The sequence below is a fragment of the Fulmarus glacialis genome, unplaced genomic scaffold (assembly GCF_000690835.1).
Source record: "Fulmarus glacialis isolate BGI_N327 unplaced genomic scaffold, ASM69083v1 scaffold37990, whole genome shotgun sequence".
NCBI classification, from domain to species: Eukaryota; Metazoa; Chordata; class Aves; order Procellariiformes; family Procellariidae; genus Fulmarus; species Fulmarus glacialis.
Window position 1 is genome coordinate 17,851 of NW_009188960.1, and position 13,085 is coordinate 30,935.

Consider the following 13,085-nt stretch of genomic DNA (forward strand, 5'->3'; position numbering starts at 1 on the left):
CATCCCCTGCCAACCAATGCCCAGCCAGTCCCCAGCAGCAATTGCTGCTCCCAGGACAACTCCCCTAGTTTATAAACTGAGCATGATGTCATATGGAATGGAATATCCCTTTGGCCAGTTTGGGTCAGCTGTCTGGCTGTGTCCCCTCCCAGCTTCTTGTGCACCTCCAGCCTACTTGCTGGCAGACCATGAGAAGCTGAAAAGTCCTTGACTTAGTGTAAGCACTGCTCAGCAACAACTAAAACATCAGTGCGTTATCATCATCATTCTCACGCTAAATCCAAAACACAGCACTATACCAGCTACTAGAAAGAAAATTAATTCTATCCCAGCCAAAACCAGAACAATGTATTTTGATTACCTGAATTGTAAGAAAACCATTAAATATTTGCATATATCTGTAGAAAGGCAGTCTTCTAAAAGATGTGTCTGTCTTTCAGTGCTTTTATTTGTGCTTTAAGTCAGTTATGTACAGGAAGAGGAGTCAATACAGTTCACAGAAGCCTCTCTGCACAAAAGACAGTGAAAGCTTCCCAAACAGCTGCAGCAACACATTTCAGTCCTGGCCTAATGCAACTACAACTTGGTTGTAAACGTCAGCATCCATACCCCTTCCTGCACTGGGCTTTCCTGGGGTTTATACCTTTAGCCAAGGTATGTGAGCCATTGTTTTTTCCACTGGATTGCTCAGTTTAGAGTTTTTTTACATCTCTACCTGCTAAGCAAAACGGCTGCAAAAAATTCAGCTGAAAAACTCAAAACATTACAAACCCCATTAATTTTCTCACCTTCTCATGCCTTTTATATCTGTAGTTGAAATCACACACAGAGCAAGAACAACTGTTTGAAAATAATTACATACAACTGATTTTAACCAAACTAGGATCACAGGCCTGCATAATTTTAATTTATGTATCTTTTTATTTCCATTTTTGACTCCTTAGTCCTGAGTAAAAATCTTCACAGCTACAGTTACTGTCTTTTCAACCCCTGCCAGTACAGTGGTTTATCTGGTGGCACCTAAGGAGCTACTCACTGTATGTAACAGAGAGGTTAAAAAAACCCAAACAAGAAATAAGACAGTTTGTGACCTGATTTAGAAGGATTTCATGCTCCCTCTACAGACTGAGAGAAACCAGTGGAGAACTACGCCCTCAGAGTTCAGAGGTAAGTCCTAAGAAAAAACACAAAGAGCGGGCATAAGAATTTTACTCCTTCCTTCAGTCCATCACAGGACACCAGGCTTCCACACCCTTTACTAACCCAGCTACTTACTGTGGCACAGGCTAGTCCATGCTTTGCCTTGTCTTCTTGGAGAGAAAAAAGAGAAAGCGGAGCCCAGCTTAAGAGAAACCAACAACTGGTCTGGCGAGTTTTACCAGCATTTGAATCAGTCCTTATGACAACATGAGGAGTTGTTAAACTGCAGCTATATCAATGCGTGTTGAAATAGTGGCAGACGGCAAGCACAACTGCACGTTATCAACAGGCCCACTTTTCCTGTTACTAAAACTGCATACGTTTTAGGCCTACATTAATTGTTCAGGAACACCCAAGATAAGTAGCTACATTTCAAAGCCTGTTATTGCTCACTTAAAGTAAGGGAAACTATTATTTCTGGTTACTGCCAATTTAGAGGTGATGCTTCACAAGAGATGCAGGTGTGCTTTTTGCTTTGGAGTTTTAGGGTGGATTTTTCTTTGACATTTGAGCTCAGATTCCTAAATCTGCAGCTCAGAACCAGAATTATTGATGAATGCTGACTGCTGTCATCCTTTAAGCTGAAAATACTGTTCTCTCTAAGAAAGGCCATTACGTGAAGAAGTATTTGACAGAAACACTTGAAATGAGAATGCCCCAAAAATAAGTACATATAAGTGATACAGAAAACTAATGGAACATACATGGGGTGGAGGTGAGACTACTGTGGAAAGCATGTCACTGTTTTCCCTTTTGTTTCTCTCCTTTTGTGTGTGAGCATTAAAATCTCACCATAAGTTTTTGGCACAAAATATATATTAAATTAGCAAGTTTAGAAATTCTTGCAGTTTCCAGTAAGGAAGAACAAATGCAAGGAAAGTGTCCAAAGTCCACGCTGTAACAGTAAAAGTCTCTTCATTCCAAAAACGTGCTTCTGCTCAGCCCAAATGTTTCTGCTTTAAGGTTGTTCTTTATCTCCACTCTTCCAGCTGCTGGCTGGGATTTTTTCAAAACTGCAGGAACCTAGACAAGATACAAAACAGCCTGTGATTACATGAGAAGCTGCTCTATACGCAGCAGAAGGAAATCAAGCTTCAGAGAGGCCTGAACCCTGATTTTTCTCCTCTGATTTTCAGAACACTCTCTCTGGCTTCTCCCTCCCTAATCTCTTTCAGTACATTTCTCCAAACGAGAGTCAGTATGTGCTGGAGTTAAGTTTTGAGCAACACTTGAGGATAATCCAGTTAGTTGTAGCCATAGTCAACAATCCACAACAAACTACTTCTATCTGCCTCTTAGTGGCAAGGGAGGGGAGGGAAGAAGGGGAGTTTATCTGGGTCTCCCTTTCTTTCGTCACTTGTAGCAACCTAACTTTTGAATCCACCGCTACTTCCCTGCTATAAATGTTAGAGTGCAGAATAGAGGTAGACAATACAGTCCCACAAGCTTTGACAAGAAAGGGTAGTCAACAGGGAAAATGACCCAAACAAAATCTTGCTAATCTGAAGACTGTCTCCTTGGAAATCTTCATACAGCTTGGTACAATCGGGCTCTGTGATGCCATCAGCATCAATGGCAAAGACAGCTGGTGTGTATGTGAGGAGCCATTACAAACTTCGGACAGGGAGTCAGGACTTCACAACCATGGCATCATTCTCCAGAGAGATGTTGCAGCTAGTACCTGTCCTCATCCTTTTATCTTTACCTTCTCTTTCACAAGACAGGGACTACAGATCCAGAGTTAGTATGTGGGTGGGAGGAGGAGGGCAGCATCTGTTACATCCCTCACTATGAACAGACTGCTGCAGCAGCTGAGAAGGGAAATTAGGGCTGCTTCTACCATTAGCTTCAGCTTCCCCTGGGCTGCCAGGTGAAAGTAAATACAGCATGTCTCAAGGAACAGCCTGCAGCTTCCCTTCTGGCAACAGTGAGCAGTATCTTACTGCTCAAGTGTATCTTCGCCAGTGCTGGGGCTTCCCCCCTCATTCAATCCAGCTAGGGGGAACCTTCTCCTCTGTCAAGGAGCAGACACTGAGCTGAATTCCCCCATGCTCTGTGGCCCACCCCTCTACAACGGCTTATTTCCTGCTTTAGAAATGGACTGTACATGCAGAGTCTGAAGCAGAAACCCTAGCTAGCCATACGTACGTGAGGAGGTAGTGGAGGTTCTAGGTGCCGCCCAAGGAAAGAAAGCAAGCGTCGCCATATCAGACCGCTTCCCAGAAACATAATCCCCATCACCAGCCAAAATATTCTGGGGTCCTACCGACAGAATGTTCCCATTAGTCATGCAACACCCTCTTCAGAAAAGGGATTATCCAAAGATAACCTCTTACTCCCCACCAGTGTTCTCCTCCTTTATGGGAGGAAGCGGTAAACTCTCTACTATCAACAGCTGTTTCATAGCAAAGCATTTTATTTAGGAATCACCCTAGTGTATTCTGTTCCTGTCCCATGAAGTTTTCCTTCCTTCATTGGGAAGTTTGGAAATTCAACCCTTCTATTTAATGGATTTGGAAAGGAAGAAGTCTTTACTTTGCTTTGGGTTTTTTTGTTTTAAAGATAGCATGTGCAATTTTAAGTTTGTACCCTCCAGTCTAGGTATAAACATGTAACTGACAGTAGAGTATTTCCTCTGGTGTGCTGGAAATGCCCTGGCTGCTTGCCAGATACTTTGTATCTGGAAGACAAAGCTGGTCTTTTCAGAAGAATAGAGATCATTAAAGAAACCCAAATACTGCTTTATAGTCAGTTCTTATACAACCATAAATTTGTCTTCCCGTTTCTTTTCCATGGACATTACATAGAAAAAAGGCTGCAATACTGTGCAGTTAGCCATACAGTAATTTGCTTACAAAAAAGTGACTGCAAGAACACATGAATCACTGGACTAAATTATGTTCATACACTAATATAAATCTGGAGCTTTACCTATGGAAAGAATGAAGTTGCACTGTATATAAAATGCACTGTCAGAGTAGGGCCCATGTTTTATGTCACTGATAAAAGCAGCACTCGTTCCTTACCTCTTCAAGAGATGACTCCAAGTTCATACCAAATGCAACTCCTATGAGTCCAAAGAGAGAGAGAGAGAAAGTCCCCATAGTCAGCTGCAAGTTCAGCCTCATCATCACATTACGGTGGCTAAAGAAGGGAGAAACATCTGTAAGGGGAACCCAAAAATTGATTTGCTGCCTAAATTCTCAAATTCCATACAGCACGCACTAAAACCAAATAGTGAAAGAGAGGAAGTCATGCTGGAATTAGGCAACCCAGTGACAAAGCTCATGAAACAACAGGATGAAGAGGCTATCATTTTGAAATTACTGCATCAGGATACCTCTAAGGCAGCAGCAGGTTCTGCTTAATCATCAGCAGACTTTCCAGTATTGCTCACTTCTTAGAGGTGTATATACACAGAGTAACAGTAAATTTCCATGGAAATTTGTGTTCTCTCACCACTAACTGGCTGGAATTTTTATGTCCATATTCACAAGAAACAAAAATTTACTGTTACCTTGCAAATGAATATACTTACAAAGAAGTAGAGTTGGTAAATGCTGCAGACTATAAACTTCAGCCTGTTTTGGAGAATTCCATATTCAAGTCTTCCCCAAAAGGATTTTTGTGGTTTCCTGATGCAGCATCCACCAATTGCTTCTACAGATAACTCCCCAGTAAAGAGGAGAGAGAATATTAAACACTGACCACAAAGACAGAGTGGCATGTGCTTGCGAATGCAAGCTACAATTATTTTTCATCAAGAATGCTGACTAGTAGTGAAAACTGTAGCATACAGAGAAATACTCGCTCCAAAGTTATGCATTCTTGTATCACTCCATAGAGTGATAATGCAACTTGTACCGAACACCTGAGTAGCCTAGCCAGACTCTTCAATAATTCAGTTTTGCTGAATTAAGAGTAAACTTTCCTGAGTAGAATTTTATTTTACCCCTAAATTTGCAGACATTTCCTTTAGTGAATAGCTCCCCAGAAGGATCTAGAGAACCTTGGCTTCTCCAGCTAGGGAAAACTGATGCCTAGCTAGAGAGATTTATGCACATACTAATTAGGGAATCTTGATGCTTTGCTTTATCCAGTTCACTGATAAGAAAAGTGCAATGCAGCTTCTTGTAGGCAGATTTGAGACTAGGCAGCATTAAATTCTGCTCAGCTTTTGGCAGTCCAACAGATAGGGTAGCTAACCTGTCCAGGTTGATAAAGATTATGCTTTCTGAGTCGTCAATCAGTACTCTGAGTTCACGAGCTTCATTTGCAAGATCTTCTGCTTGTCTGTAATAGTTCTCCAGCAGCAGCTCCATTTCCTCTGCATGGTCAATCCCAGATGTACTCTCCTCACTGTGAGCAACAATTTGTATTTTTCTGGTTAGCTACATGTTGTATAGAAGTGTATTATTGATGTGTTAAGACAAGGCACATAACAGTTGTGGGGAACAGCCAACAAGAGTGCTGTTAGACACTAGATCTCAAAATCCAATCTTTTCAGTGAGGAACTTCCATCAATACCAACAGTTTAAAATAAAAGGCATATTTTTATATCTGATCAGCTGACGGATAGGCAGTCAATTATTTTGAGTAGAGCAGTTAGCATTCAATGTGCTCAAGGCACGCACAAGACCACAAATCTTACTTTTTCAGATATTAAAGAAAGTTATGAAAGTTTATATTACTATAAATGTTTATATTATTATTACATTATTATAAAGTGCTGACAATTTTGAAAGGAGATGCTTAATTACTTGGTGCCCTCAAGTGGTGGAAGCTGGTAACAGTGCAGTCCAAAACTCCAAGAATAAAACATAACCAAAAATGAACACACAAACAATTACACGGTGAGGGAGATGTTTTAGGTGTATATTAAAATAGTTTAGTTGAAAGGTGTTTCAGCTATACACAGTAATTTCTGCAAAACGTTTTGGGAGCATGAAGCAGCTGAATAGTGAGCATCAAATGGAAGATGCCGCTCTCCTAAGTGAAGTCTCTCTGAGAGACTTTCACCCTACTTCATGGTCCGACTGCTGATAACAGCAGCCTTCTCTGGAACAGGTATGTATGTTTCTGTTGGTGTACTCCATTGTTCGCTGTGTAGATGAAAGCTGCAGCACCCGAGATCCACAAAGGCTTGGAAACTAGCAGCAAAGCCAGGAAGATTCTCCATCATTTTTTCTTTTGTGGTATGACCTCATTTATCCAAAGAGACTAAACTTTTTAAAGAATCTCCTCCTGTCATTGCTGACTGTTAAAGGAACCTCTCTGAAATGGTTTTCCAAGAAAATAAGTGATATGTCTTAAGAATCAACCCACGTAAGCTCCCTGAGGACCTTTAACAGAGCCCCTAGCTTCTCTCTTATGGGGCAGAAACTTTGAGTTAGCTAGGCTGGTTTTAAAGCCCTTCGGTCCTTGAGGTTTCTACTGCATGCAGATGAGACGAGTTGCAGACTTGAAAGCCTTCGAGCACTATCTGCTGTATTACGGATTCAGCTCAAGGTCTTACTTGATGAGTATCTTTACAACGGCTCCTCTGTAGATACACAAAGGGAAACAACAGGCATACAGACTTGAAAACAACTGCCATCTGATTTGCTTTCATTAACTAGCCTCCATCGGTCTCATGAGTCTTTGACAGTCTGCCATCCCTTCACACAAGGATACGATGCCTGCCTCACCTTGTCCTTCTGGGCTCAGCTAACCATTCATCTGACAGCACCGATATGCCTAAATGGGTTCCTTCACACCTTCTCAGGCTTCTTGAGTTCACCAAATACCAGGCATCACCTGCATCAATCCTGAAGCCTAAAGAGCTGTCCACACAGTTGCCAGCCTGCCTCCAAACATGCTCTCGTGGCTAGTGTTTCCTGGTGTGCCTCGTGCATGGACTGCCTCACTGCATCCTGCAGCATGGCTCCAGCACGCTTTACACAAACTCCCACCACTTCTACCCTTGTGCAATGGTGTCTGAAAGAAGGGATGATGACAGGTTTCTCCTGACATGAGAGTGTAAGGTGACCTTGGTATCTTTCCTAGATGTTCTCTATACATTGTCTACCATGAGGCAAGAAGAGATTTGCCAGCAGCTTGTATTAAGTCCAAAGGAAGGCTGTGAGCAAAACCAGGACCAAGACCAGCTGCTGGCTCAGGAGCAGGCTGGAATTCAGAGCCCTCTGGATACTGCTCCAGCAGATGCATTAGAAATGCAAACCGCATCCCACTTCTGGAATACTGAGTTTCTGCTGCACATTTAGAGTAAGCTCTGCAGGGCAAGAAACTATCTCCTGATTTCAAACCCATGCTACTGTGTGAACAGTATCAATATCCACATGCAATGTGGTTAGGCAAAAGTATTATTCGGCAACTTCGCAAAGGACCCTGAAAGGTAGTTTCTGTTATCTGCTTAAACATAAAACATGTCTGTATGCCCAAGATTTAAATACAATGCAGCCCAAAACATATTGGGATCTGATATACATTATCTTTTTGCTTTTTAGTTTTTGTTAAAGCGACTGCTGCTGCTGCTGTGTGCCATCTTTCACCAGAATTTGAGAGAGTGCAATAGGGCTATTTCTGCACGTACATTTTTCCTGAAATGCTGCTCTTCAGGTGCACAAGATTGCTCCAGGGCCTCTTTCCTTCAGGTTCTGCTGGTGAGCAAAAAGCTAGAAGCAAGGTGTTCAGAACACTTCTAACAAAGGAAGTGTGATGTCTAACCTATTCAAGACAAGCCTTAAAACCTGCCTCTTCGTTTTTTTGGTGAAACTGAAGAAAATTCTCCCAGAAAGTGTTAATTTGCTTTTCCTCCTCCTGCCGTCCTGCTCCCATCCCATTACATACTAGATGAGCTGGCCTGTTACACCAAGAACTATACTATTTGAAACTGCACAATACGACTAGTGCTAATGGAGTCCCTCTCCAAAATGGCAAATACAATGATTTCTGAAGCACGAGGACTTTAAAAAATTAGAAAGTCTTTTCCTTTCTGCTTTTTGGCAGGGAACACCCAGTTTAGCGTTCAAGTTCTCCTTAAACAAAACACACTGTTAAAAAAAGTATGTGGTTTTAAAATATACATACAATACTTGTGGATCAGTCCATTTAGACAGACAGAGCTCTTCTATCAATTCTTCTTCATCTAAGATCTCCAGAATTGTTTCTTTGAAAACTTTAAGATCTGTTTCCAGTTCTGACAAGCTGAAGAAAGAACAGGCAAAAGGTCAAGTAATCCCCACTGGCTCCAGTGCACAAAGGTAATCTCTAAGTGAGTTTGCCAGCCAGCACCCTCACTAGACAGAGTGGCCAGGGAAGACTTGTAAGGGTTCTAAGAGCTCCTTCAAAAAATTCTCTACAGGCCACACACTTAGCAGTGGCAGTGATCTGTCTGGGGACCAGCGAGCTACAGACACATACTAAAAGGGATTCAGATGCGTCTTCTACATATATTCGTAGGTCAGAAAAAACAAACACTCCGTGAGCATGTAGCGAGTGCATATTCGCACTGTCATACCAGAGCGGCTAATACATGAAGGTACCAGGATATTAGTACTGGTAACCTTAAAGCATAGATCCAAAGGCTAATCTTGTTTTACGTTCTGGGGAACATTTTCATGATGTTATTTTGTTCTCTTAGGTATTATTTTGTTCTGTCAGATGCTATTTAAGAAGCTCGACTGTATTTCTGACAACTCGGAATAGACTTCCCTTTTTCTGTTTTTCCCCGTATCATGAGGTATTTCGTTTACCGATTTTTACATTTACAAATAAGATGCACAATCCAGCATTACAGTAACCTGGGAAATTAGTATTAGATACCATTTTTCTAACATTTCATTGCACATAATTTTCTATGGTCATCTTCTAGTCTCTTCACAGCTTACTCTTATTTACCTCTTGCCATTTTGCAGGAGAATGTGTAGTTTACTCCTATCCACAGACAAAAGCTTGGGGTCCACTAGAGCTTCCAGTGTCTCAAGGATCTGAGGCTGCAAAGTGTTAAGTCTCCCCTGCAGTTTGCTGATCTAGATAACAACATGATCCTTCATAAGAATTAAAGCAATCCCTTTAGAATGACTTGGGCAACTGACTCCTGTCTCTGAACACAGAATTCACAGTAATAGGCAGTTAACACAATCTGCTTTCCAATGCCCAGAAAATACTTGCTATAGGGATACTACTTACAAGATAAAGCCAGCGCAAAATACAGTATTTTATACAGGTGATTTGCACTGAGCTGAAACCCAGTGACAACCACGCCAATAAGGCTGATAAAGCTAAAGCACTATTTGTTAGAAATGTCATATTAGCATTAGCAAGCATAGATTTTTAAGGATAACTAGAAATCATTATCATCTGACTCCTGCCCAAGAGGCCAAAAACCTCAGCACTTTTGTATGACTTCCATTGCAGCTACAGCATGTCTCTAGAAAGGTACTCCGATTTGTTTTTTAATTGTCCAAATGATGGTGAAGCCATCGCATCCAATTAGCACTTTCTTGGGAAGGGAATGGAAACACACATACACACAAAACCATAAAAACTAAAGCAACAAAAGCCAAAACCAAAAAAGAGCTCCTACAGTAAGTGCGGAATACATATACAAATGTGTATGTATAAATATTAACACAAGAATAAAATCATACTGTCCTTTCTATGAAGCAATGACTTCCAAAACAATTTCAATAAAAATGAAATAGCTCACCCGGTACTGCAGGATTGCTTCTATGGCTCGGAATTCAAAGGGCAGGGAATATGTAACTAGTTGACCTTCCCCAGCCAGCTGAGACGCTAGTTCATTGAAGAGCCAGTGTTCCAGATTTAAATTACGATAATCTAATATCAGAAGAAACTCCGGTGTTATGACAGCCTTCAAGAACTGAAAAAGACAGAACATGTAGGAGTCTGGAAAAAAAAAATTCTCTGAAGATTTCTCATAACTCTGTAGTGCATTTGATAATTTAGGCTTTGATAAAGCCACTCTTCAAATGTCTTTTCAGGCAGGAAAATAACAGAATCTCATGCTAACTGCAAACTAGTGGATTCCCCATGGTTCAGACACAGCACTGTGCTAGTGGTGGTATGATTGAGAAGATGCTCCTCATAAGCCTTTACTTCTATGACAATGTTAGTAATGTTTCTCCTGTGCTCAACTAGGAAAACGGTCATTAATATGTACTGTTGGTAAACCCATACCTCTGATCGCTAGGTAGAGCTCCAAAGACACATTTACTGCTGGACTGCACGTCATAGAAAGCTGGTATTAAAAGAATCATGCAAGAAAATGCAGGTAGGAGGATAAGACTCGGTTCAAGTTTACAGTCAGCTACAGGGAAACCATTACCTCCATTCTCACGATGATCCTGTTGTTCCTAGTTGCAATGCTCATTAGGTGTTGAAATCTTAGATCTCGAGCTTGAAGACCCAATTCTTGGTACAATTCTGTTTTCTTCTTTTCTATGATAAAAATATTTTTAGATGAAGACATTTAGGGGACAGGCATATATGTTCTGAAATTACATTTTAGTGTGTTACTAAGTCCTGCAAAAGAAAAAAAAGCTGTGCTATCTTTAAAATAGTTTTCCTCCCATTGATTCCTCAATGTAATTTCTTTTTTACAAAGTTTAGAAGACTGTACCTTGAGTGGAAAGAGAAAAATCCTAGATATAAATGAAAAAGTTGGCCATGACAACTAATTTCACGTCAGAAACCAAGTGACTCGTTTGAGAAAGCACATGTAATCCTACAGGAAGGGAAATACAAGGCAGGGAAAGTAGCATGCTGGTTAAAAAGGGAAAAGACAAATTAAAAATTACCTTCCTGTGAGAGATGCTATACGTTATTTTCAAAATATTACTTAAAAATATACAAAAATTCTAACAATAAAGATGCTATGAAGACCAATAGAAGGCAGCAAAACAGAGGAAACATCGCAACATCCCAGATAAACACAGTGAAGTATCCCAAATATAATTTTCTATCCCATGTTGATTCCCAATTGGGCTTTTCTGTATTGGACAAGTAAAAAAGACAAACAAAAAACAAAGAAACAAAACTACAACGAAAACTCACCAAAATAGGTAGTGTTCCCCTCTTTGTCAAGCTTCATCTAAAGGAGTGAAAAAAAAAAAATTTTTTTCACAAAACTACTAAAAAACAAGAAATCAATTTTTAAAATTGTTTGCACTTGCCTAGAAGTCAAATAGAAAATATTTTGTTAAGAAAAAGCAACTTTTTATGCCCTCTCTTCACATTTCATCCCAATTAAGAAAAATATTGCACCAAATTGCCATATATTCCACTGTATTTGTATACACACCAAACAAAACCAGTGTCATCTGCATGACCATGTTCCTACGTAAACCTTGGGAAGGAGGTGATTGACAGAGGATCAGACTCAGAGTAGAATAGAATAGAATAGAATAAACTATTTCAGTTGGAAGGGACCCTCAATGATCATTGAGTCCAACTGCCTGACCACTTCAGGGCTGACCAAAAGTTAAAGCAAGTTATTAAGGGCATTGTCCAAACGCCTCTTCAACACTGACGGCACAGGGCTCTGACCACCTCTCTAGGAAGCCTGTTCCAGGGTTTGAGCACCCTCTCAGTACAGAAATGCTTCCTCATGTCAAGTCTAAACCTCCCCTGGCGTAGCTTTGAACCATTCCCAGGCAGCCTATCACTGGGTGCCAGAGAGAAGAGATCAGCAGGGCATCTTACATTTCGGATTACAAATTTTGCTATTTCCTCTGGAGCAACCTGAAAAATTTACAAATAAAATTTAAAAAGTAAAGAGTACCACAAATTGGGTAGTTAAGCCTTGTGCCCATGTCAAGTATTGCATTAACATGCTATTGAGCTAGTAACCTACACATAAATCCTTCTTGTCTTAGCACCCGTCATTCAGATTATTCATTTAACACTTGTACGTCCTAGTAAAATTATTTCATTGCAAAAACTGCAATGTTTGGTTTATCAGAAAGTTTGCTGTTTTGCTCGAGCCATGTAGCTTAAATCCATATTAGTGGCTTTAAAAATAACTTTCTGTGCATTAAACATACCTAAGCATACATTCCAGCAGAGCTGCAACAGGGGTTACATGGCCACAAGGACCTAGCTGCACACACCTTGTTGGAGAATGCTTTTCATTCTCAACAAGGAGGCCTTACCTTCCCTCACACGCACTAATAATGTCAATCGAGCAGTTTGCAAATGGCTTTCAGACTCATTTTAAAAAAGAATATATAGAGAGCTTGTTTTTCCCCAAATCCTACATTTGCTTAGAATTGCAGCTACCAAGGCACAGGAATATTTCTAAAAGGCATTAGCAAGCTTTGACAAGCTTAACAAGAAACCTTCTGACTGCAGCACTTCTAAGAGTTGAGCTGCCTTCACAATTAAAGCAAGAGAACTTCTAGCAGACGCTGGATCTTAGAAAAACATCTTGATGAATCCTGTATACCATAACTGGTCCCCAAGTCAGAATACCTTAAACCAACAATTTAGAACTTGGCGTGTTCTCTGAGAGACTAATCCATCTGCTTTTATGATGCTTTAATTAAAAAAAAATGAAAGAGCACCACCATCTTGCACAAGCTGCCCTCCTTGATGTAAAGGCCTGCACGTACTTACCACTGCAAAAACAGGAGACACGCTAGCCAAGGTGGCCTGGGAGGCCTCTGTCGTGGCACGTTGATAAAATTTACCTGAAGAAAGACAAGACATTTCTACTTCCAGCACACTGCACTTTGCCTTTAATTATGCGGTGCCCTGCTATAAGCCACCTACATAAGGCACTGGCACAGAAGCATCGATCATGAGAAGGCCCCTGCGAACCTGACACCCGCCCAGCAGAGCCCGGGCAGGAGCCCGACACCGCA

General features: G+C 40.8%; 1 protein-coding gene across 1 annotated transcript; it reads right to left on the reverse strand.

Moving 5' to 3' along the window:
• Positions 1 to 2,115: 2,115 nt before the first annotated feature.
• On the reverse strand, positions 2,116 to 13,082 carry MRS2 (MRS2 magnesium transporter; the record flags this gene model as incomplete). The annotated part of the gene is made up of 11 exons (XM_009580500.1): positions 2,116 to 2,223; positions 3,349 to 3,462; positions 4,227 to 4,344; positions 5,407 to 5,559; positions 8,290 to 8,406; positions 9,100 to 9,230; positions 9,911 to 10,084; positions 10,550 to 10,662; positions 11,278 to 11,314; positions 12,838 to 12,911; positions 13,049 to 13,082. Coding segments are annotated over 11 exons (1,173 nt in total), but the record flags the coding sequence as incomplete, so codon positions are not given.
• Positions 13,083 to 13,085: the final 3 nt, after the last annotated feature.